Genomic DNA, 26116 nt, shown 5'->3' on the forward strand with positions numbered 1-26116 from the left:
CTCAAAGTAAAAATTAGTATGTTTACTTGCTAAATAAGTCTGTTCCAGGATGTATATTTAGTAACAGCTATATGTTTTTCTGGCAGAGAGAAGTGATATGATACTTCAACCAAGACTTACTTGTTTTTAAGGACTTGATCCTAGAGAAGACTTCTCAGGCTTTACCTAAGCAAATTACACCAGGAAATTGCTAGTACTTAGGCATGAAGTAAAACAGTGCTAGTTCACTCGTGACTGCAATATTAATATTTAGCAGCTGTCATAGAAACTTCTTGGAAGGTTAAAAACAAAACATACTGGTAATCCCACAATCCATACGATAGCGTAAGTGAACACGCACCTCATTTCCTGATGAGTAGATCCTGCTGCAGCATGCTGCTTTTAAAATCTGCCAAGTGAGAAGCAGTAAGTTTAAGAAATTCAGTCTCTTTGTTTATACTCATTTGCATCCATTTAATACAAACCCCTGCTACCGTTACAAAAACATAGATAAACAAGCATTCTTTCTGCCACTTTTGCTTACAAACTGTTGCCTACAAGTCATTCCACTGATATGGTTGGGACTCCTTTAAAGCATCGGTCACTTCGACTAGGGGAACAGGATATGAAGAAGATGCCATCCATTAGTTCTTCTCTCAGACATGCAGTTCATATGTTACAAAAACGCTGAGATGTCTTTTAAACTGTCATAAATTAGCACTATGAAAAATAATCAGATCTTTGCAATAGCTCATCATGTTAGAAGGCACCTCACTGAGGGACCAGGAGTGAGTCGGCATGTACTGCAGGATTCCCCACCAGAGCACTCGTTAAACACAGCCCCTGCTGCTTGGCAGAAATGGGTACCTGCTGCAAAATACAGGTTGGGGTCTACTTTTTGTAATATAGCAGAGCTATATCTCTTGGTTTTGTGAGCTGTTGATGTAGATTGAAAGCGGAGTGTGAATTACGTAGATCATCTCCAGATGATACAATCTATATGACTTTAAAAATAAATGGAGCTGGTATATTTCCCATCTAGTTCATAGAAAACCTACTTTCTTAATGTGTTAGAGCTGACACTGATTTTAAGGTACCCCTTTATCTGTAAAGCCACAATTGCCTCAGTGTTACCAGTTTAATAGTATCACAGCAGGAGAGAACATCTTCATTAATACCTTCTAGAAATTTCCAAACATATTCTAAAAGACTTGCCTTATTACATAGCATCATCAATGTACATAATGCTTTTCCTTGAATGCCCTGCCTTCATTTCACAATAAAACTTTATGCTCCGGCGGCCAGATGGATAACTTCTTTCTCACAGTGGTGAGCAGTCAGCTCAGTGTCACCCACCCAAAATGTTAAAAAACTAAATCCAACTCAAATAGTACTGAATAAGTATTACTCATTCTTTTTAATAAATACAATAAATATTAGATCTTTTTCTTTGCCTTCTAGTTTTCAGGAGCAGAATAGTCTGCTATCAAAGTTTCCTATGTAAACACTGCACATCAACATGAGGCATAAGTTGAGGTAGTAGATATGGGGAAATCCCCTTTCAGTGGGATTGCACTGGATAATAATGAAGAAGGTGCCACATCCCTACCTACAAGGGAAAGCTTAACTACAGGCGAAGCCCAAGAAAGCTCATTTAGTTTTGCTAACTGCTAAGGAAGAGGACCTCAAAATTCAGAACAGAGAGGAGTGAAATGCCTATGTGCTATTTTTCTCATGAGGATGTGTCAAATGGAAGTTAGCAAGGTTTATCACAGTAGTAACCCTCGAATCAGGGACACATGAAGAACAGAAAAGCATTATGAAATTTCATTATTCCAAAGCTAAAAAAAGCCAAGCAACAAAAATCCTGAAAAACATTAAAATTGTGAGAGCTTTCAACTTTGCCACTGGAATTATTTGTGCAAGAAACTTTTATCACAGCAAGTTCACAATCTACCCCTAAATCTTTGGAAAAGTAAGAGAAGTTCACTGGCAGATACCAAAGAAAAGGGCTTAAAGAAAAGAACTGATGGGCTGCGTAGTGAAGATAAGGAGGATTACAGGAGACATCTGCATTGCATCTATAAAGATAACCGTGCACTCAGGTCAAATGTCAATTTCAAAACTTTTACATACATCCTTTACAGAACAAAGAGACATCATTTCAAACGTTACATGTGGTAAAACCCAGAGTTCATCCCAGACATTCTTGAGGAAGAATGATTGTGGGACTAATTACAGAGAGATTATAGTTTCTTCCCTATTCTGAGACCTTCACCTTCACTGCTCACAGGCAGCACATACATTTTGGTGTCCTCATGAAAAATATGTACTCTATTATCAAATAATATATGTTCTTAATAACTGGGTATATCTATCTCTCTTTTTCCCACCAAAATCAATCTGATATTTGCTGACTTAGGTTTCATGCAGGCAGCAGATGCTGCAATACCTGGCAGTAGTGACTGATCGGGTCAGGTAACCAATTATATGAATAATTTGTGTTTACATATAGGTTCTAAATAAGACCATTTTTTAATTATGTCAATAATTAGTAGGAAGGCCTCAAATTCATGGGACAATCAGAAGAAGCAGAGATGGAAGAGGAACTTGATTTAGTGGGCATGTACTTCCATGAATGAAAGTCAAGAGTTTCCAGAACTATGATAAATTACAACATTCCTGGAAAAGTATTAAACTATATGCTTCCAAACTTAAATCAGTCTCTATCAGCTAGAGATCAGGAAAATGTCAGGAATCAGAGATCATTATTGTCTTTACTTCAGATGCTTTTGGTATCTATTTCCTTCAGCTGCTTCTTTTGATTAAGAGTTCTAAAATACGCCCGACAAGGGCATTATATCTTTTTACCTTTTCATACATTTAATGAGAAATATTTAATATATAGCCTTCTTCCATCTTCTTGGACTTGGAGCAAGTTACCTTCTTCAACAGACACTAGAGCAACGCAGCCTTGTTTCTATCCTTTTCTCAAACAAGCCATTCTCTTCTGTAAGCAATATTCAAGTCCTCTGATGTAGCCCATCAATTATTTGCAATGCCAGTGAAGCTGAGGTTTTGTTTGTTAAAAAGGCTTCAAATTCTTTGTTAGTTCCCTGTCATGCTAGCACTTTGGATAATAGGCCTGTAGCGGTATTTTCTTAAAGCATAAGCTATTACAGTATGCCACACAGTATATTTGCTGGTCTATTTGCCAATATATATGAATTTTATACATAGATACTTGTACACACATGTACACATGCACTCATCTACCCCATATATCGAAGGACATACACACCCCCTGTAACTATGCCAACACCAGCAGCCAATCTGATTTAACCATCATAGTAGAAAAAAATTCTTGTAACTGAATAGACATACTGGTACAGCAGCTTGAGTAGAAAACGCCCAAATAATTTCATCATCAAAATGATGTATTTATGACATTTCTAGGTTAGATGGAATGTAGTATGCTGGGAAAACACAACTTGGGAGAAGAAAATATTGATTTCTGTCTTGGTGAATGCTTGGAAGTTTGTAGCTCAAACACTCCGTCCTTCCTTCTCCTTACACAGCTGAGCGCATGTATGGACCCTCCCTGTATCAGACCAATGTGTTCCTGGCCAGTCTGGGCTGGAATGACAACTACAATCTTCCAGTCTGCGTCCTGTAGCTCAGAAGATTCAAAATGCAGTTTTGGCATGAGTACAAGGTAAAATGCCAAGTGACTGTCACAGCAAGTGCATTGCGGTGATAGAACACCATCTCAGATTGTAACAGCTTCTGCACCTGATTCTCACATAGAATTTCTATTTATGAGCAAGTAGGAATGTTGCAATTGTACTAACATTAATTTTCAAGTTTAGTTAAAGTTTCCTAAAACTGATTTAGACCAATAATATTTTTTTAGGAAAAAGTTATTTAGATCTTGATTAAATCAATTTTGGGGCTCACTGAATTAGAGCTGTCTCCCTGAGCCATATACTACACTGCATGCTTTATAATTTTTTTAATATAGCACTTGCTAGCAACTCTGAGTTGCAAGGTAACAAAAACATACATAAATAATATACTAGCAAAAATATCTTCCCTAAATATACTAGCATATCAAGATGCAAAGAAGCCAAAATGAAAAAAAAATGGTATCACATTAAGCCTACATTCGAGAAATAGACACAAACACCATGTAAGCACAGATCTATTTTTATCATCCATGTAATTGTCATAAACTGCATTTATCATACCTTTGATATCATCACCATCAGTCAGATCCAGTGATCCACCTCTGCATCTCTAAGAAGCCTGCAAACAGCTTCCCTTCAAACCAAACACAAAAATTAAACAGTGGGGGTTTTTTACCATAAAAATGTTCCTCTCGACTCCAGTGTCCCTGCTCTATCTACTAAGATTATTAGCTACATTCCAGTCAGAATCAAGGACAGTTTTACAATCCCTTCTTGTGTATGTCATTTTAATTAACAATAATTTGGTTTTAAATGTTCCCTGGTGAAGAAATTAAAACCCCCATCCTGATGGATGCTACACTCACTTTCTTTTTCCCCACCTGTCTGTTTTCATTCTATTCTATTGCTTTTCTTCCCGTGTCCCTTGCAATCTGCTTGTCTGCTATTCCCTGCAATTTTTTCCTACACTCAGACTACTCCTTTTGTAACGCTGCTCTCAGGTAAACAGGCCCTTCCTATCTGTCAGGCTTCCTCTCCATCTTTTTTTAAGCTCATGCTTTTCCACACATCTTTCATACTTCTGTCTCACTCTTTACACCTTATATCTTCGTTCCTGAAGTATCTGTCTTGCCTGGAGCTTATTTTGTTGCCTTTGATTTTAAGCCATTAGAGACGGGCAGTGTTTGCAGAGAGCCATGTCTGTATATGGTTTCTAATGGCAATGAGGCATGTCTTGATGCTTTTTTCAGGCAAAAGTCATACCAGTTTAGGGTTGTTGGCTTTTTTGTCATTGAATAAGGCCTTCAGATTTTGGCCAAATAACATCAACAATAAGCCTGATAGATGATGAAATATTAGATATTAAAATGACAGTATTATAATTCACAGATTCCCCACCTCTGTTCCCTTCCAGCTCCAGATGAGCTGGCTGGTCTGCTGCCTCACTCTCCAATGCCCCCTGTGCTGGGAATAGGGGAGCTGCTTTCCTCCATCTGATCGTGACACCCACCTAGTCCAGCGTCCTGTCCGCGGTTCTGTCCAGACACGTTGTATTCCTCCAAGAAAAAGATAACAGCCCCATAGTCAGCAGATATGGGACAAACTTTCCTTCTCACCCACCACCCCTACACTCCTGATACAGGAGACAAGCTGCCCAGCACATTCCTGAAGGGTACTGAGAACAACTACTTGTGATTTCAGACAGTTGAGGAGATAAGAGAGGAAAGGCTGTTTTGCATATTATTTAGCTTATCAGTTAATACTTCCTGATTAAGACAAAGGTGGAGGGTGTAAACTAATCACAAAACAATAAAATTAATGATGCCAAAGAAAGCATGGAGTGGCAGAAAGAGAATGGGCTTCCAAAAGCAGATTTTAGTTGGCTTAGGGAATGAATGGGTGGGTAGATCTTTTGGAAGAAATTCAGAAGGAAATGGGAGCATAGGAGAGCTGACAGTTACTGAAAGAAGTGTATTAAAGGCACAACAGCAGACTACCTTGATGCAAAGAAAGCACTGAAAGAGAGCAGCAAGGCTTCATGAGGAGCTATCTGATTAACTAAAAACCAAGAAGGAATCACACAAAAAAGTGGAAACAAGAACAAATGACTAAAAATGAGTTTAAAAGAACAGCACGCTTACATGGGGAACAAATCAGGAAGGCTAAGAGGCAAAATGAGTTAAGCTAGGAAAGGACCTAAAAGCCAATAAAAGGTTACGCATACACACACAAAGTAAGGGAGACAAAGGAAGGTTCAAATCCAGTATCTAACAAGAAAGCAAATAATGGGACATGGAGAAGACTAAAACATTCAATGCTCTTTTTTTCCTAATGTGTCTACAAAAATCTTAGCATCAGATATGCAAAGCAATTAATTTTAACAAAGGTCCAAGAAGGACAGACCAAAAAAGAGAGGGAATGGGTTAAGTGATATTAAGACATGCCAGTTTCCAATCCTGCTGGCTTATAAGTGTAGTTCAGAAAGCAGTGAATATAGCCTGCCTCCCTGTAGCCTTGTGTCTCCTGTTTGGATTAGCCCAGAGCGAAAGCTCTGACTGAAATTTATGGCTGGAATATTCATAATGTTCTTCTGTGAGTTTTCCAATGCCTGATATCATGGTTTAATTTACACTGAATTCCTTGTTGCCATGGAGGACTCTCTATTTACCTGCTCGTTTTAACAAAAACTGTAGAAATGTGGTACCTTTGAGACCATGACTGCTCAGTCCAGTTCAGTTGGGAAGTGAGCAACAAGTTCAAAAGGCATGGTGTGGTCTGACTGGTCATGCAGTGTGATCATATAAACTGTGTTTCCATAGGAAAATGTGCTAAAAGTTACGCTGGAGCACTTAAAAAGATAAAATAATCTCTGCATGATGATTCTGTTGTTTGGGTTTTTTTGTGGTTTGGGGTTGGGGGTTTTTCTGAGACTTTGTGGAGTACAAGGGAGGTCCTAGAAGACTAGAAAGGATAAAAATACTGCCTGTCTTAGGAATTAGAGTTCAATTGACCTACGTTCCATAAATACTTAATCCATCTTTGAGGGATAGTATCATAGGTTATTAGGCAGTTAGTGTATAGGCATGAAGATAAAAATATGATAGAAAACATTCAGCAATAAGATGTTAAAATGTAATCTTAGGATCATAATTGTGTTAAACCTCTCTGATTTCCTTCTTAGAAAGGGCAACAGGCCTATTGAATGAGAAGGAAGTAGTAAATGTGAGATCCATGCTTTAACAAAGCTTTTAGTTGGGTCCTCTCTAATTTTGTCTGCAATACAAAAAATGGTGTAGATGAAATTAAGTAACAGTTGACACACAAGTAGTTAAATATTTCTCCCAAACAGTATTTATCAACTGTTTCCTGACAAAGCAGGATGGCACTGCAGTAACATCCTTCGGGGATTTCTCATCCATCCTATTCCATTCCATTTTTCGTTGAACAGCTTAGATAATAGAACAGGGAGTAAACTTCTAAAATTTGCAAAAAATCTGGAAGGGGGTTGCAAACACATAGGAAAACAGATCAGAATTCAAAATATCTAGATAACATGAGAAACAGTATAACTGCAACAAGCTCATGCTATATAGAAAGAAACTAAGTACTACCCATGACAAAAATAAAACAGAGTACATCAATATACTATGATGACACTTTAACAAGGCAACAGGATTGCAGAAAAGGATAGGAGGGTTCAAGTGGATTTCAAACTAAATATGAGTCAACAACACGATGATGTTGCAGAAGGGCATTTCTCATTCCAGGATGTATTAGGAAGTGTGCAGTATGTGAGATGCAGGACCTAATTATTTTGCAATCTTCAGTGCTGCTGAGGCCTCAGCTGCAGCATTCTGTGCAATTTTGGGCAATGCACTCCAGTAACAATTTCAACAATTTGCATGGACTTGAAATGAAATCAACAAGAATGATAAGTTATTTTGAAAATATGACTTACAAGGAAAGGTTGAAGGAATGGGGCTTGGCTTCCTCAGAAAAAGAAGATGGGGGAAAACACATATTTTAAAAGGCAGCACACAGAAAGCCATGATCAACTGTTCTTGTACCCACCCAAATTATAACAAGTAATGGTTTAATTTGCAGCAAAGAGGAGCAGACTAGATGAAAAAAAAATATGAAACAACAACAAAAAAATCCTTTCAACTTAAAGTCTGGATTAGATGGAATAGGTTTATGGAGGTTGTGGAATCCCCTTCATTTGTGGTTTTTAACAGCAGCCTACACAAACATCTGTCAGGGATGACCTAGTTACCCATTTCCTGCCTCAGAACAGGGATGGACTGGATGACCTTTTAAGGTCTTTTTCTGCCCCTCTCCTTTTTTTTTTCCTGTAATGATTTCAGTACTAGAGAACCTGTTTCCTTTAACTTGGCTGCTATAGTTTATGCAGTACAACTGTTGTAGGAAGCCAAGGCCTTAGTAAAATAAAATAAATCTCCATATAAATAAGAAGTAATTCAGAAAATGAAAAAATAAAGAACGCTAACTTAAGCAATTTTTAAACAACAACAAGAAAAAGAAACAGATAAATAAACCCCACATTTTTATAATGGCAAATGCTATTAATGTTTTTTTTTAGCCAGCTTGCACATACCTATCTTTGCAAAAGCTTCATTCAATACTCACTATATTCTGTTAATAATTACAATAGAGTTGACTGTCATATGGAATGATATGATCAACCACATAGCAAAAATTTTAGTGCTGTGTTAAATTTAACTAAAAAAAATATTATTTTTGATTAATTACATTATTTCTTAAAATACAGTTCTATTGTCCGAAACAGCCATTTTATAACCATTAAGATGTCAAATTGAGATTTTGTACTCTTTTAAAATAACCAGGGTAGTAAAAGGTATTTTGATTTTAATTCTTAATTTTAATCTGGGTTTATTTAAACAGAAGAAATAGCTATGATTTTCAACAAGAAACAAAAGTGATACACGAAATACAGAAAAACAACCCACAGAAAAACTGTGAATGAAGCTCTGTCAGCACCTCAGGGTTATGATGGTATCATAAACCACACAAGAGCTTTTCTCCTGTGCTTAAGATGCTGTCATCAGAAACCTTCTGTGTTTATCCACGGTAGCCTTAGGTATCACTGTTACCCGTACATAGATAATATCAAGCTATGCACATGGCACAGAGGCATGAAGTGTCAAGCTATAGTTACAGTTGATCTGATGACACTTTCATCCTGAGAGCCAATGCAATCCCTTTTAAAGAAACAAAAACATAATTTGTGTTGAAGTCTTTGTGACTACTGTTAAACTTATAGATTATTTCTAAGAGTTACTTTTAAAAAATACATATTTCTTTTTCCATTTTTCATAACTACCAAGAAGGCCTCTTCCAATTACCTAAGCATGAAAAAAAATTCTGCTCCAGAATAACATTTTAAAATAATTATTTAAAATTACTTTCCTAGAACTCTAAAATGGTTATGTTTTCAGACCAAGCTTGTAGTTTACAAAACATACATAGCATAAGAGGGTTTTCATGTGTTCCAACTGATCAATCAAGAAAAGAATCCAATTCCTACTACTGGCCTGCAGTGGGATAAAAGGAAACAAGTTGGTAAACCACAGACATCTGGTTCAAAATATGGGATGAGTGGCCACAGGCCATAACATGTTCTGTATTACCAAGATCCCCATCAAAAAGTCTGATCAACCTTTGCAAAATAGTGTGAATTATCAGAACTACACTATATGGTAATTTATCCAAGATCAATGTAATTCTTACGTTTGGCTCTCCCATTTCTATAGACAGGCATGTTTAATTCTGTGTATGTTTCCCAGATGCTGCAAGATGAAAAGGACCTGAGAAGGAATTTACTGAACTAGCAAGACAAGAAAGCAAAATTCCCATTGCTTCAGTTGGTGCATGACATTTGTAAGGCAACTGAGGAGATTAGCTTTAATTTCCAGTCTTAACACACAATTGCGTGCCAGATTTTTACAATGCAAAAATGCGAGCGGGAGGATATTGCAGGAACACTGACACATACCAATGACTCCCTTTTCATTTTCTGGATTGGATTTTTGATTGTCCTGCATGCCAAAATGTAGGCCTTTCTCCCCCTCTCCAACCTTGTTTAAAGCACACAGAAGAGATACGAACTATATAATGTAAGAATTAGCGTAACTGTTTGGGAAATATTGAGAAGAATGTACAATGACTGTGCCTGTAAAAGTAAGTTCTTATGCATGCAAAAAACCAAATGTATACAACCAGCTGTGCAGTTTCTACCTACAAAGTGAAAATTTGTGCCTATAAATACATGTTTTTGTGGGTGCAGTGTCTGTAGAATTGCTTCTTTTTAAACCAGCTCAAATTGAAATTGAATTTTAGGCCTTCCCGTCTTTCCACCCCTCTGGTATAATACTGCATATAGAATGAATGGCATCATAAGGGAATTTGTTTGTATCTCATCTCTTTTTCACCAAATTGTATTCCCAGACTGTTCCCAGCAGCTGTTCATCTAATTCATCAGCAAGAATCATAGAATATATTCAACACGATTATACTGCTTTCATTTGGCCCCTTTGGAGAAGCAGAGGAAAAGTAGAGACGCAGGAGAGGTAAGAATGCAATACATGAACATGTAGGAAAACACAAAATTCCTACAGTCCTACAACTCAGTTAGACCTTAGTTACAGGCAAAACCTCACAAACTGCCCTTTGATGTGTTAATTGAAATCTAGCTTTCCACATGGTCCCATTTTCTTCTCAACATAAGGGACACTAGCTGCTCTTGAGAAAGAAAAAAAATTAAATGGCTGTCATATAGTTTTTCCTTGCTTACTTCAAGAACAAAGGGTTAAGACAGGCATTGAAAAAGCATCCAAGGGATTAGATAAACAAATAAAAATGCTTATGTATGTGTATATGTGTGTATGATAAGACAATTCCTAGACGTCTTTCTCTCTCCCCTTGCTGCAACACAAAAGACGGTGTCAAGCCTGTTAGGCCTCCTCCCCTTCTCTTCTGCTGCACCTTTCAGTAGGCGCAATGCTTATTAGTACCACAACAAACAGGGATTTTGTAGTTCAAGTGAATCACATCTTCCAGGGTGTAATCAATGGCTAAATCAAAAAAAAAGGTCATAAGTTAAGGACTCAAACTGCAAACCAACCCAGAAAGTAACAGCTGATACTAAAACATGCCACAGTATGCAGAGATGACATTGACTCTTACCTGCACCTAATCAAAGAAGCTCAAAGATCAAACCAGACACATTCATCTCTTGCTTGTAATTTGCTCTATGGCAGTCCAGAAGTGTTTCATAGAAGTATTAACAATCACAAAAACTACAGATGGAAAAGAATTCTGCATGTCCTTCAGTCAATGCAGGATTTATCATTTTGTATTCTTCAATCCTTGGTTCAGTATCAAACACTGGTGGTTTTAGTGGTGGATCTGCAGTCCAGTAGCTCTCAGTACACTGGAGTATTCTTCATTATGGTCTGGCAATGTTAGCTTTGCTGATTTTTCTAGAAGGCAGAAAAAGTTTTTTTGCTGCACTGTCTCATTAGCATCCTAATTCTCCAATAAATATCAAGAGGGTTGGATTCATTATTCTTGCCAATTTTAGCAGGAAGCAGTTACTGTCCACTAATAATAAATATTTATATTTGCAGAGTTGTTTTCTCTGTTATGTTACATCTTGACCCATAGCTGTTCTTTTCACAAACAATCCATTTTTGTTGCATATTTGTAAAAGTCAGTACCAGTATGCAGATACTGTAGCATATTCAGAGGATGTCCTGTTGCTGTCTAGATAGATGTACAATTTAAGTCCTCCATTATGACCTTATTTTGAGATATTCTCTATATCCCATCTATGCTATATTTCAATCCCCCCTTTTTAGAATGTCTCCAATTTGTTGGCCCCATTCTGGTAATGAAGTGTCTCTAACTGAATGCTTTCAGTCTGGTCTGACAGATGTATGCCAGGATGAATCTAGTATCATAGTTCATATATTAGAGAAAAAGATCAAAACTGCATCCTCCGCAACACTGATTAAGGGACAGCTTGAAGCCATAAGGTATTTCAGGGCATACTGCTAAAGATATTGCCTGTAAGAACAGGAAAATTGAATCTATTGCACATAGTATAAAAAGCCAAATACTGGAAATACTCAGCACGTAGCCTGAAACACACTAGTGTGAAATGAGGCAATGAAGTGGTCTCACTGTGCCAAGCTGACTATCTCAGGGTGGTGACATCTAATACCACAATGCAGAACTTTGCCCAGTCTTGAGCAAAACTTCCAGTACTTTCAGACCTAAAAGGACTCTGTCATCTTACACTACTGTTATACTTCCTTCTGGTTTGATATACATCAAATTTTTTCACTTCATTTTTGGAAATTATTCAATAAAATCGTTTTCTTCCCTTCTTAAGTTCTCTCTACCATGTGCACACATTTCTTCGGGAGTTTTCCTATTTGCAATCAAGAAAGCTCAAGTTTCTCAGGGAGGATCATTGCAAAGAAATTCCAGGGCCAGTTTGAGTATGAGTCTTATTTTACCATTTACAGTGACAGAAAAATTCCCTAACATAGACAACAGCCACTGTTGAGCTTAAAGCTACAAGGCACCACTTGATCTGAGAGTCAGCTGATTTTAAGTGTGCAATCAAACACAGGCAGGGAAAAAACTGACTGACGTGTCAGAGCCTCCTTAATTTGGAAGAAGATATTACACAGTACACTGAAGCACCCATTATGGCTGCCATTGCTGCATATATGTATAAGCTCAGCAGAAGGTGATCTCCATCGTTCTGGCAGGAGGCACCCAGACACTATTCAGAGAAAGAACAAGTGCCTCCATGTCATTAATCGAGCTGAGAGAAGCAATCAGAAGTACAAAGTAGAGATCCAATTTCATAGGGAGAGGCTGAATTAAATTTCGGACTACTCTAACAAGTATCTGGGGAGCTGCAGGAAACTATTATGCAATATAATTTTATCTACAGGATTCATTCTCATGCAAACACATCAAGGAGTTATTTTCTTAGCTGACATCTAAACAGCCCTATCAAAACGGGTATGCTAGTCTTACCTGGAAGATATGTAGCAACAGTCTTCAATCCATGACTTGTAGGCAATATACTGGCCAAAGACCCTCTGTAATGTTGCTGATGTCCACAACACACTACCTACTGAGCAGTGGATCAGTGAAGACTGGGATCCCAATCAAGAGCCTTTTTCCTTCTTTCATAAGGTGCAAGATACCTCCCAGAAGTGCGTGCATGACAATATCTGCTTTACAAACGGCAAGACCTGAGGATAGGCAGCTAATACAGAACTAGATAGAACCAAAAAAGAGCTGAAAAATTAAACGGTGCCTGAAGGGCTTTAAAAACTTATTTAGTTATAAATGGTGTGCTTTATTAATAAAAATCAAAGAAGCTTTACCACATCTGACATTCTTTGATGAGTTTCAAAAAAATCACAAAAAACAAATGCTAACCACAGTTCCACAAAGAATCCCAACTCATCCTGAGTCTACCTCATTCAGGTACAAAGAAAATAATCTTATACAAACCTGTAAAGCTGGTGACTAACATTAATACACTGCTCGACAGGATGCTCGCAGCAGCTATTATTGGCTATGGATGTCATTCAATGTTATCCTCTTTCTATGCTGTTGCATTGATGATGTGCTGGCAGAGGCTGTATTTTATACATTAGCTTTCCTAGGAAAGCACAACTGCACCTTAGGGGTAAAATCGTGATCCTACTGAAGTCAGTGGCAAAGCTCTCATTGTTATAAATAGGGCTAGAATTTCACATTACGAGTTATTGTATGGAGAGATGTACTAATCCTTTATTCCTCATCTGTCTCTCTAGGGAAAACTTATTCTCACTTTTGCAAAATCTTATATAAGACTCAATGCCAACACATAAAAGAGCATATCTATCAGACCTGACCACTAAAAGACAATGCATCTCATTTTCTGCCTTCCAAAGATAGATTCACCATTCATATTCAACTGTCATAGAAACAACAGTGAAAGCAATGCCTATCTCAGATGATGGGATTCAGTCAAGGTTTAAGGATCCCAGGGAAGCAAAGGGAACATAGTTTGCTATCAGATATATCAAGTGTATTTGTTATTCATGTACTTAATAAAGCTCACAGACCTCAGGAACAGCCAAAATTTTTGTTTCATTCCCAACAAAATTTAACCTTAAAGCACTAAAATCAGTCATAAGGCTTATACAGACAACTCTGTTTACAATTTGCATTTTTTTCACAGAAAGTCCTATCCAATTTTCCTATCAGACAGTTCTACTTCAGGTAGTAAGGGTAAGTGCCTAGTAACACACAGGGCTGTTTTAGCTGCTTGCATGCTAACAACTAATATAATTGTGCCTAGCTTTTTATTTTAAATGGAGACTACCTGCTTCCCATAATAATGGTCCTTCATTAGAGGACATATTCCATCATGATTTCTATGATACCTACCCAAGTTCCCAATGGGAGTTGTACTTTGGATAATAAATGTAACTTCTTTGTTCCATACAGATTTTGGGCCAATTCTATCTCCTTTTCACTTATTCCAGTCACTATTTTGATCTTCTTTTTGATGATAGTACCACAATACACTCATAAATTCATATGCCAAGTTATTAAAAAGTAAAAAAAAATCCAAAGAAGTTGTAAAATATCCTGTAAAACTTGTTCCAAATCAGGTTTTTAGATCCTCAGGGCTAAAGGATAATCCATAGCCAATTGCACATACTCATTTATTTATAACATTATTTAGAGGCAAACAAAATAGTAGCAAGACATTTCTGCACATCAGTTGCTATTTTTTATTCTATTTTTTATGTCTTTCTGTATTGTTTCCTGACCATGTCTCAGGCATGCATAAAGCAATACAACTGCTGTCTATGCAGTTCTAAGATTTTTATCTGCATGGAGCTGGGAAGGAGCAAGTCAGCTTGCTTTGTTTTGGAATTTTTGTTTTACACACACGTGCACACAAATATGGGTACTTATGCTGGAGCACATAACATTAAAGAAATGTTTCTTTTCTGTAGCTTCTGAGACAGAGCTGAACCACGTCCAAAGAGAACTCTGTTCTCACACAGTCAAGCTTTGCTACTACTGTGGAAAGAGCTGTTGTTCTAGATGACCCATGTTTTATTTCTGAACTTTAGCAGATCCCTTAAATACCCCAAAGCTCATTCTTGGAGAGCCTAGAGATAATAGAGCAGGATACTGATGCTGATTTATTATTCTTTGAACAGGCAGAGCAAGGAACAGAAGACCAATGGGCAGTATCCTCCATCTCTGAGAATACACAGCATTCTTCTATGCTAGCTGTGAGTCTTAAGTACCAAAGTTACTGCTATGCATGTTATCATATCACTCTCACTCTAACCCAGCCATGAGCTAACAGTGACTGAGATGAGATTATTATTCACCAGTATGGGACAATTTCTTAGACAGCCTCACAACCAATTACAGTCAAGCAGCTGTACTGAACTCCAGGATTGCAGCCAGGCCCTTTTTGCTGATGTGACGGGTACAAAATATCCAGATTGTTTGAGAATCCTTTGTTTATAAGTGGCTTTAGTGGTCCTTTATGATGGTGGTTATCCATGGCTCTTGTTATTTGGTCCTGATCCCCAGCAATGACAAACTGTTTACAGGATAGCTTCTTAGGGTGGGATTCAACAATCTGAAAGCAAAGTCTAGATAGGTTTTTTGGAGAAAAAAAGTTATGATTTCTCTTTTATAGAAGCTTTCACTTTTCAGTACTGTCATTCCAAACTCTAGCCCTTCTCCCTCCATGTGGTAAAGAGTAAAAGTAACCCTTTTGGCAAGGAATGCTGTGGGGCACTGGAAGAAAAAGTCCATCTGGGGACCAGGACACCAATAACTGAGGCTAGCACACATTCAGAATAACCCAGGAGATCCCAGACTCTGGCTCAAAAGAGCAATTGCACTGTTATTACAAAGTTCCCATAAAGAGAGTGTGAATGCAGAGTTCACAAAGACATTAGCTTTTTCCTGCTTTACAGGATCATAACTAAACTGTCACTCTCCCTTAATACAAGCAAGTAGTTACTGCTATGAATAAACTCAGAAATGCTACTTACAATCTTATGTGTCTAATGTTGGGTATATTAAGTATAATATTAAATCCCTAATCCCTGTAAGTGATTATGGGTATTTTTCCACATAGCACTTCCTGAATGTAATTGGCAAATTAGATTCATGTCTGATTTCAACATGATTTTGCTTCTGCATAAAAATCACAAACAAATCCCAAAACATTACAGGTCTCAAAAATCTTGTTAAATACTACCTCGTCCATACAGACTTTGTACAAGATACTTGCGAGATCTACACAAAAATGCTGAAATGGAAAGGGACTGAAATAGGCATATTACATAGAGGTCCCACATACACAGCGAGATTTCTCTTACACTTCTGATACAGTTTTCTGTCTGACCCCCAGGGCAAACTTCTCATGACCACTATCTGCAGGAAGAATTTACTCTCAACATATACTGTACACTAGAGGAAAAAAAATGAGCTCAGACCACATTCACACCAAACCCACAGCTCCTTAAGACACTCATTTTCAAAATATTTTTGTTCAGTAACATGAGCTTTGTTTCCAGTTTCTTTATGGCAGGTCAGTAAAATCAAAATGAAGGCAGGCTTGCTAACCACTCAAAGCACTTGCCTTCTTTTTAATTTCTCCTGGGAATGAAAAGTACATTCAGCTTTTCCTCCTTTGGCACTACACTGCCCTCATGGAAGATTACTGAAACATGAATTTGTGAAGGCTGTTTCAAGCAGAAGCATGTTCCTATGTATAGGAATGATGTTAATTCCTGTCACTCTGAACATCCAAGCGAGATTGTTGTTAAAGCTGCTTCTAAAGGACCAAGGGAATTTGTGCCATTCAGTTCAATGACTTTCATCACCTCTATTAGACTAAACATAAATGTAATATAGCCAAGCCAGATTCCAAAGGTTAGTCTTTCATTTAGGCAAAGTACTGGAGATGCAAAAGCTGTGCAGCATTTACAGAAATCTAACATGGATTCAATAAACCAATTGAACACGAAAGGAACATCCTTTCTAAATGCAAATTATTCAGGTGCGATTTGAGTTCCTTAAAGGTTACTCTTCAGTTCCCTCTCTCTGTCTAATAAATGAGAACACAGAACAGCTTAGTTTCCTTTTTCAAAATTCTTTGTATTAAGTCATCCTGCTGCTTCTATTACAGGCCTTTTCTATAAGGAGCAGATACAGGACAGAAACAGTCCAGAGTCTGTGATTGCTGAACACCAACATTAATCTTTTACTAAAGCACTTCTGAGAACTGAAAAACTAATTTTAAAAAGCGAGTCTGACAATGCAGCAATGCCCAGACATACTTAAGCTGCAGGATTTTCTCTTTCCTTTTCATTTTGCCAAAAGATTCCACATTTGCCTATCTGGAAGAGTAAAACCACAAATACGAAGAAGGTTCTAGAAAAAACAGCCCAACAATACCTGATATTAAACTGATCAAAGTGTCAACAGATCTACCTGAACTGGTATGCATAATAGCTGCATATCTATGAAATTTCTTTATGATGAGATCATGTCTTGAGTGAAGTTGGCGGCAAAACTTTTACTTGGTTCCTGTGGGTCAGAACAATATTTGTTATATCAATTTTGAGCTAGGGTCTTAGAAACTGTGGTAAAGAAAACTATTATGTTATATTAAAAATGTCATATTAGAGATGCTCTTTACAAGAGGCACTATAATTGTGTATAAATTAAACGCTACATAATAGTAGCCACTGACTGGGAAGCTGTTGTGGGCCCTTCATGGCATTGGCACATTCATTAGAGAAACCCACAAGTATATTTTATATATAAAATTTGCATTTTGTATGGAAATTTAATTTCACCACAACTCACATAGCAGTATCTTCTGAATTAACAGCGATGACTGAAACTTCAGGGTCTTCAGATGAAGAAAAAGGCTGAATGAAAATGGCATTGAATTCCACAAGAAAACAAAAGCCAAATGATACTGCTGGGAATTACTGCTACCTCCTGAGGTAGGTATCTTACTGAGATTACTGAGGGTGTATCTCATTGTTAAAGACACAGGGAGGTGACTTCCACTGGAGAAAAGAAGCACTAGCAGGTTTGTGAATACAGGAAATATTTTGCATTTTCCATGTTTCTTTTTATACAAGATTCAAATGAAACATAGCAACTGGTCACACAATGTTAGATTTTAAGCTGGAATCATGGCTACATTTTAGACAATCACTACGTTGGATTTCGTATTTGTCTCATCACAGATACATTCTGTATTTTTTAATTGTACCAAGGTCTCATCCATTATATATTAATGGTAGCGCACATGAAATAGCTAGTGTTTTGAATATTGTGGGTGTAAAATAGACAAATAACAGTAAGAAGTTCGATTAAGAAAAACAGACACATTCTGGTTTTGATCCTGAGCAAAGACAGCACCCAAAATAGAGAATTATAATAAAGACTGGTAATAAAGTCACAAATCAATACCTTCAGCATACCATGCGTAACTGAAAGCAGGATTCAGTCCTCTCCAAGAACACGTTAGGAAGTCCCACATAAAGGGCTAGATAATATAACATTGACTGATTTTCCTCCTAGTGGAATAAAACATAACTTGCTTGCTTTCTTTGTATCTACCACAGGCAGCAGAAATACACTTGTAGGTCACATATTAGGAACTGGACCCCAGAGATCTTGACTCCATCTACAAACTGCTGAGAAACTCCAAGAATTTAGCAGGTGTTCCAGAACAACAGACAAGAAGTCTATGGCTAGGGGCAGGCTAGTAACGGTACCTTTTAAGACAAGTGCCACTGCAGTCCTCTGCCCTAGTTTAATCAGAAAAAGATTCTTCTCATCATCCTGCTGTAGCATTGTCAAGAAATCCCCTTTTGTTGTAAAATTGTCCATCTTAGTCTTACACCAGTTGGAAGGAAACTGATAAAACTGGTTTTGAGCTAGAAACAAAAAAAAAAAATACTCATTTCAAATTTTAACGTAAGTTGCTAACTCATTGTGGTTTTGTAACTCACACATGGCTGACTAAATTTTAAAACCTCAAACTTTGTGTGTTTTAAGTTCTCATAGAAAATGAGGGCACAGTCTCATTTTGAAGCTCACATAATAAGGTAATGACTTTTTTTTTGACTAACCAATCAGTCGCACATGAACTGCCACTGTACAAAAGCACTGCATGTTGGATGCAATGACTAGTACTCTGTCGCTTAACATAGCTACAGTTTTTTTGCACCCTGTTAAGAAGTTCTGTTCCCAGCTATTTCACCTACAAAAAAATGGCTCTTGAAACACACTATAGGTACTCACAATGAAAGTCTGATACGAAGTTTATAGAAAAAAACTATTTTCCCTCAAAACAGTCTTTCTTCTGCTGCTATCCACTTGCTAGATATCCTTCCCTTAATTCAAAAATCACCAAGAGTTTTACCTACCTGGACTGTAATCTATCTAAATAATGAAGCATTTGCTTCACTTAAAGCAGAGCCAGGCAGTGGTGCAGCCCTGGGCCATACCTGGCCTGCCAGAACAATACCTATCAGACCTCACAGCTCGTTCAAGGACTCACCTTCCTGGAAGACGTTGGTAACTGGGTGGGGAGATGGTACCTATGCTGCACATGCTCCACAGCAGCAGATCCATGCAGAGAGAACCAGGAGTGAGGCACGGCACCCAGCAGGCGCAATGGCTGAAGCCTGTGCTGGCCCAGAGTTGCGTCACCACTGGCAGCAATGTATGTGTTTAGCCAAACTGACATAATTGTTGACCAGACAGGATTTCTCCCTCCCCACCCCACATTTTCAGGTGGCGAAGCACTCAGCAAGCATTTCTTCAGCTAGGATCTATGCAGAAGGCACAGAATGGTATCAAAATAAAACACTGAATCACCAACGTAAAACCTCGCTTTTTTAAGAAGGAGCTCCTACTATATAATACTGGATTATACAAATTTATCTACAGTGAAAGTGAAAACGCCTTTTTGTAATTCTGATTCTCTGTCACAGCATTTTGAATGTCAAAGTTGCCAAACAAACAAACCAAAGTGTGCAGAAGCTCAACAGAAATAAAAAACCCCCACCAACCCATGTACTGAAGGGTGGTATAATATGCCAACTGCAAAGGTAAGTTAGTACAAATCTTCTCTGATAATATTTATTCAGAGAACTGACAATTTCCAGGCAGACTCCCACAAACTCACACTCCTTACTCCCTGAATAATAGCTAAAACCCAACTGAAGAGTAAAAATTCACCCTTTCTGAGGCTTAACCTAAGCTTCCTTCCTTAAGTTGCTTTTCTGTTCCCTCCCCCAAAGTCTACTTGTTCTCCCTCCTCTGCACAGAGTGAGAGCACACAAGCTATCGTGAGTTTTGATGCCTAGCAGAGACTGAAACTTGCCACTCTATATTTCTTTTAATAATTTTTTTAATTAATTAATTTCTGCTTGTCATAGGAGCTATGATTTTCAAAAGTATGTGTAATACAGGCACAGCTTTGGTTCTGGTACAAGCACTGTTAAGAATGAAATCATTCAGGTCACCAAAGCTGCATATGAGTGTCCACTGTTCCCAGATTAGGGCTTTAAACATTCACCTCTATATTTAGAAACCTAAAACCAAATGGCCAACTTTCCTGATGACTCAGCACCCACACTGACTGCAGAAGAATGTGGATCCCCAGCAGGCCCCTTGTATAAAAGTGCTTAGAAAGTCCAAACGTGAACGTTATGGCTCATACACTTTTCCAGACCAAAACCTGAAAGTCCATTAATAACTTTTCTTTTACTTCTCATCCCATACTACCATTGGTTTTAGGAAGAACTTCTAAGCATGCAACCTTTCTTTTTTACCTTATATTAAATGCCTCTTTAAAGAATTTCTTTTTTCTCATGCCTGGATTTTTTTTGTATTGGATGCCAGCCAATTGCCATTTCTCTACCTCCCAGCCTGCTGATGTTCTCTATGCTCTTGTTTTATTTTTATACACACACACACACACATATATAGTATGTATATAATCTAAGCCCTTTAGGCTTCTCTTTGGCAATAACTGTTTTGTTGTGGTTTTGTTTTTTAAAAAAAATAAATCAGTGAAATACTTAGCAGCACTCTCAGAGAGATAAAAAAGGTCGTTCTAGTCTCCTTGGGGAAAGTTTGCACGTTCATTGCTGATCTTGCCTAGTAAGCTGGGGATGAAAACCAAGGGACCTGAAGCTGTCACTGTTCATGTAGTTACATGTGGAGATTTATGTTAAACTTTGTATTTATTCACTTTATGAATATGAATACAAATAGCAATACTTAGATTATGTAAGTAATATGTAAGTAATACTTACATTCCACTTGGGAATCTCCAAAAGCTTTATTAACGTAAATCAGTAGGGTAGCTGGAAACAAGAACGTGAAAATGATATGAAGTATCACAAACATACATATAGTATACCTCTACTGAAAAAAATGCTGGTAACAGAGCAGATAAAACTGTCCCATTCTTGATCTCACAGATGGCAGGAAAACCCACTGGAAAAAACACTCAGTTAATATTTACCTCCATTATCATCAGCAATTTGTGGCTTTCAAAGAGTGTTATTACGTTTGTTTTCTTTTTTAATCTGATGGTCTGATTTAGGAAAAGGAGAATAAACAATTGTGAAAAAAATGGAAGCCCAAGGCATAATGTAAGTTTAAATTATACTGCTTTACTGGTACTTCCTTAGAAACACATATCAATATGCAAAATCTTTTGGTAATGGAATAACACAATTTCTTTGAAATCTAAAAAGATAGGGAAACATAAATATACATTTTCACCTCCTGACAATGCGTTTTAAAAGCCTTTTTTTCCCTTATTGTTTTTTTCAATCTTCACAAATTTTGTTATTTTGGATTTCAAAGGACTGTTAAGTTTAAGAATAGGCATACTTTCTCACAGGTACTTTCTCTAGTATTTGAGAGAGAAACAGCAAAAATGAACATGTCTTAAGCATTTTATTGTAAATCACTTATCTTAATCAACCATGCTTATCTGGTTGGTTGTCAAGTTTCATAATACTTACTGCCCATTAGAGAATGTTGTAGGATAAAAAATTCTGAATATCCTACACTAAGATATAAACACGGGTATGTCAGCATCTTAAAGCCAAACAAAATTTCAGACCTTAAACAAAGTAAGAGTAGTGAACAAAACTACTGTCTCTGTGCAATTGATTTTGAATTCAATTTTTTAATGATTAATGTAGACGTTCTTACTGACAGAATATTTTTGTACTTCTATGTTTGTATTTCTATTTTTACAAGGAATATTAGGCACCAGTTAATCTGGCTTCTAACTGTAAGCAACTAATCTATATCCTGAAGTGACTCCATAGACTTTAGGAGTCTTCTGGACTTGCATTGACATAAACTACATTGGGAATCTGGGTCAAAGATACAAAGATTTTTTTTCTTTCAGATTTAACCCTGAGGCCTTTTAGTAACATTAATTGTTTCAAAGTAAAATAAATATTTACTGTTTCTGTTACTCTGCCTCAAGCCAATTGATGCAAGAAGAAAAGAGTGTGGTTTAGTAGTTTGTTAAATATCTTAAGTGATATAATAATACTTACATGCTTTGCAGACTGTGTCATGCAGTTTCCTTTTTCATCTGCTTTCATTTGTTATTAAAATAAGTACATGCAAAATAAAAAGAAACTAAACCCAAGGTTCTTGTTGAGTATATCGATTCATTGTAAACTTCAGTAAAATAAAACATAGACTTATTGCCAGTGTGATTTTGTTCTTCTCTCTCTGTGTAAGCTAGCTCAGACTGTTTCCAATTTAAAAAATAGACCTTATTTCAGAGTTTGGTAACTCTCACCAAGTATTTATTCAACTCACTGATGTTCACTCTTGAATAATAAGATTGAATGTTTATCTAAAATAATACTATAAGTGTGTTTGTCATAATTTTTATCTCAAAGCAAGTCATGCTTAGTGACAATCACAGCTTTGTCACACCTTCTTTTACTAACACAAACATCTTTGGTTGTTAGATCACAAAAATTTAAAAAGGATTAAATGATTGATTTTGAACAGCATTGTGTATCATCTCTGGGTTTAGCTCAGCCCCTGTTTAAACAGGCTTAGCATTGTCATTGAGAATTACACCCATTTATGCCAGGGATTACCATGCCAGGGTCTCTCTCTGTGAAATCACAGCTCCATTCTAAAGATGCAGCTTCTTGCCACTCTTAGTTTCTCTTCATTTTAAGTAAATGCACATTTAACTACAGGCTGCACTGGTAGTTTGTGGGGATGGAGATTAAACCTGAAGTGAGCGCAGAAGATTCAACTCTGCTCCACTTCAGAGTAAAAACTGTTTCTCAGGATTGTCACCCACATGCAAGTGCTGGAGTGCAAACCTCCTCCTTGAAATGCCTCACGCTGCCTTTTCACTTCTCCACCCACCACTCTTTCTCATCCTCTCACTGTTGAGTGTAATCAATGTCATTGGAAACTAAGCTGCCCGATTCCTCAGAATGACATCTGACTACTGTGCTTAACGGGGTATGCAGCAGAGCCATTAAAAATGGCAAAGCTTTTCCTAGTGTACAGTAAAAGACTAGTGGTAGGTTCAAATTCTCTAAGCCCATCTGCTAAATCCTATGCTGCACAACAACCCTTTTATTCAAGTTCAAAGATTCAGCTCCTCCATTTAAAGAGCACTTGTTATTTGGGAGGAAATGGAGACTAGAATGTGCCTGACACTAAAGCAAGAAAAAAAAAAGAATGTTGGCTCTGCAATGAAACCCTCCAATATAGCCAGTCTGACCCAAGCATAATTAATCAATTGTATTCTCTTTTAGCAAACCAATTACTTTTATTCTTTGGCTTTTGGGTTGTCCAAATGCCAGTTTACAGTGATATTGTTGTGACAGGAAAGTGTGGTAAGACTGATGTCTCTCTCCCTCTCTCTCAGGCACTGTACTGAATTTGTCATTCTATATAAAATACTAACTGCTGTATGATTGCTACAGGACTACATGTTGTCATGCCAATTAGTAAGTACTCTATTTTTCTACTTTTTTCCCTTCTATCTTTTCTTAATTTGGTAAACTGTGCCTACTAGACCCATTTTATATTCAGGTTTATTCTCCATCTCTACTGCTGAGCAACATTAGGATCTCACAAAAGGTAATGGGAAAGGTTGTAGGATTGTTGGTGGTTTTTATGAGAGGCATTTTAAAATATTAAATATTAAATATGCATATTTTCCCTTTCGCACATATAATAATAAAAAATGGAAAAATCTAATATTAAAACACATTCTTGTTAACTCACCGGTCTTTTAGCCTTGTGAACATCATGATTCCTTGCGTTTTTATAGGGCACACTGTATATACTTATCAGTGTAGGTTTGTTGCCTACCAACTTGACTAATTTACCTTGCTTTTTGTACCCTGTAAAGGAATAAACTAGACCTTCTAAATACTAAAACATGACATTATATGCCATCGTCACATTTTCTATCATTCATTTCCCTTACCTGCCTTCATAGGAAACTTTTTCTTGTCTCTAGGAATTTGCACCATTTATTTCTACTGCATCTTTTTTCTAGCTGAACAGGACACATTACGGAGAAGACTATACACTGGATTTAATGCCGTAGCTATAGAGCATTCCATTTTTACATCACATTTATAACTACATAGCATTCTATTTTTACATAATTTTTATAAATTTTAACATGTTGGTTGTTTTAATAACTAGCAGCATACACCAAGTCTGTGTTTTTAATGAACTTAAGTGTTCATTTAGTTTCAATACACAGGAACGCTCAGATTATTCTTTAAGCATTTATTAAATTGTATATGTCATCAGTGGGTTTTAGCTATCATTAAACTAATTCACTTGCTTTCTTAATCTTTCATGTTCCCTTCAAAATTGTAGTAACCTGATCAATAAAACATCCTCTGAAAATGGGACTATCTTGTTGCTAACTCCTTTTTCACAGTAACAATTGGCAAGATACCTTTGGCTAACATTAAGTATACGAAGCTTCGTAACACGGCTATTTGGTTTAATATTCTTGATAATGTACATTATACCTCAAATAACCTAAATTTTCAGCTTCTTGGGTGAGTGCTCCTCTGCAACCATGAGAGTGTTTTAAAATAATAAAAGTATTCCTTCTCTAAACTGTTGTAATCCCAGATAAAGCCTAAAGATTATTCTGCTATTTTTCTTTTAAATTGTATTTCTAGTTCATACAAATTCATTTAAGTTCTGTTGAACAGATGCAAGTATAACAGAAACTGAGATTGGGAGGCACTTCAAGGTGATAATCTACAGATATGGTCTTAATTTAAATGGGACAGCATCAGAACATATGGAGTAAATTTAATTGTCCTACCTTGATTGAACACAATCAGGATGCAGACACTTCTGTTACTCTTTTGTATTTGCTTCCCAGGAGGTTAGGAGTGTCGCTTCTGTCACTATAGAGCTCTACTTGAAAGAAGGTAAAAACATTGTTCCCTAAGGAAAAAGCAAAAGCAGGTGCATCATAAACCTGCCTGCACTGTTGCAAACACATGTATAGCACATATAAACTACAAAAAATGAAACAGTCCATCTTTGTAATAAATTGAAATACATTGCACACATACGGATGAAAGACAAAGCCTATAATATTCCACTAAGATGTGAAAATACAGTACCACTTGGGAGAAAAAAGTCTTTGAAGATAGGTCTTTCCACCTCCAATCCTTACCCCAATTTCTGTTTACCCAGGTTTCACCCTATTTCTGTGAGAGATCAGTCCCCTTTTTCTTCTTGCCTCCTCCCTTTCATTTCACTCACTTCTCGGCCCAGTGTCCTCACCCTGCCATATTGTCTCCTATTATACATCTTCTCCCTATATGGTGCCCATGGTGTTCTGTTCCTCAGTTCCCTGTTCAGTTCTGCATCTCATTCTTCTTGGTCAGTCCATTCAAGCTTCCTTCTTAACCCAGTTCCAGAAGAAACACCCACTCCTTCTCTTGTCTGTCTTTGAGCTCCATCTTCATCTTCCTCCCCTCCTGCCTGTATAGCTTGCTTTCAAAACAGGCAAGTTCTTTTAGTTGCTTGGTACTAGCAAAGGGTGGAAGATGGTCACTGGACAGAGAAGTTCCCTTCTCAGCTCAAAGCCCAGTCCAGGCATGGCCTAACCTGCTAAGATGCCCATGACAACTCATGTAGTTCTTACTGACTATACACTAACTGTAATTGCATTTAGCAGACTTAGACTTCTCCAATTTCTGGCTGATTCTCAAGAGGAAGGCAACTGGCACATAACTGATGTAAAAGAACCCTCATGT

The 26116-nt window shown here is 37.2% G+C and overlaps 1 protein-coding gene across 1 annotated transcript in view; it reads right to left on the reverse strand.

Moving 5' to 3' along the window:
* Nucleotides 1-1790: 1790 nt before the first annotated feature.
* The window catches only part of METTL8 (methyltransferase 8, tRNA N3-cytidine), a 53468-nt gene continuing 29142 nt past the window's right edge, over nt 1791-26116 (reverse strand). The window contains exons 11-17 of the mRNA XM_069781429.1: nt 21116-25295; nt 19351-19477; nt 12759-18724; nt 10890-11771; nt 5064-10777; nt 4227-4299; nt 1791-2989 (exon numbers count right to left, since the gene is read on the reverse strand). Coding sequence (XP_069637530.1) covers nt 25186-25295 — 110 coding nt within the window. The 3' untranslated portion in view covers nt 1791-2989; nt 4227-4299; nt 5064-10777; ... (2 more) ...; nt 19351-19477; nt 21116-25185. The remainder of the gene's footprint in view (nt 2990-4226; nt 4300-5063; nt 10778-10889; nt 11772-12758; nt 18725-19350; nt 19478-21115; nt 25296-26116) is intronic.

This window comes from Haliaeetus albicilla, chromosome 4 (genome assembly GCF_947461875.1).
Source record: "Haliaeetus albicilla chromosome 4, bHalAlb1.1, whole genome shotgun sequence".
Taxonomy (NCBI): Eukaryota; Metazoa; Chordata; class Aves; order Accipitriformes; family Accipitridae; genus Haliaeetus; species Haliaeetus albicilla.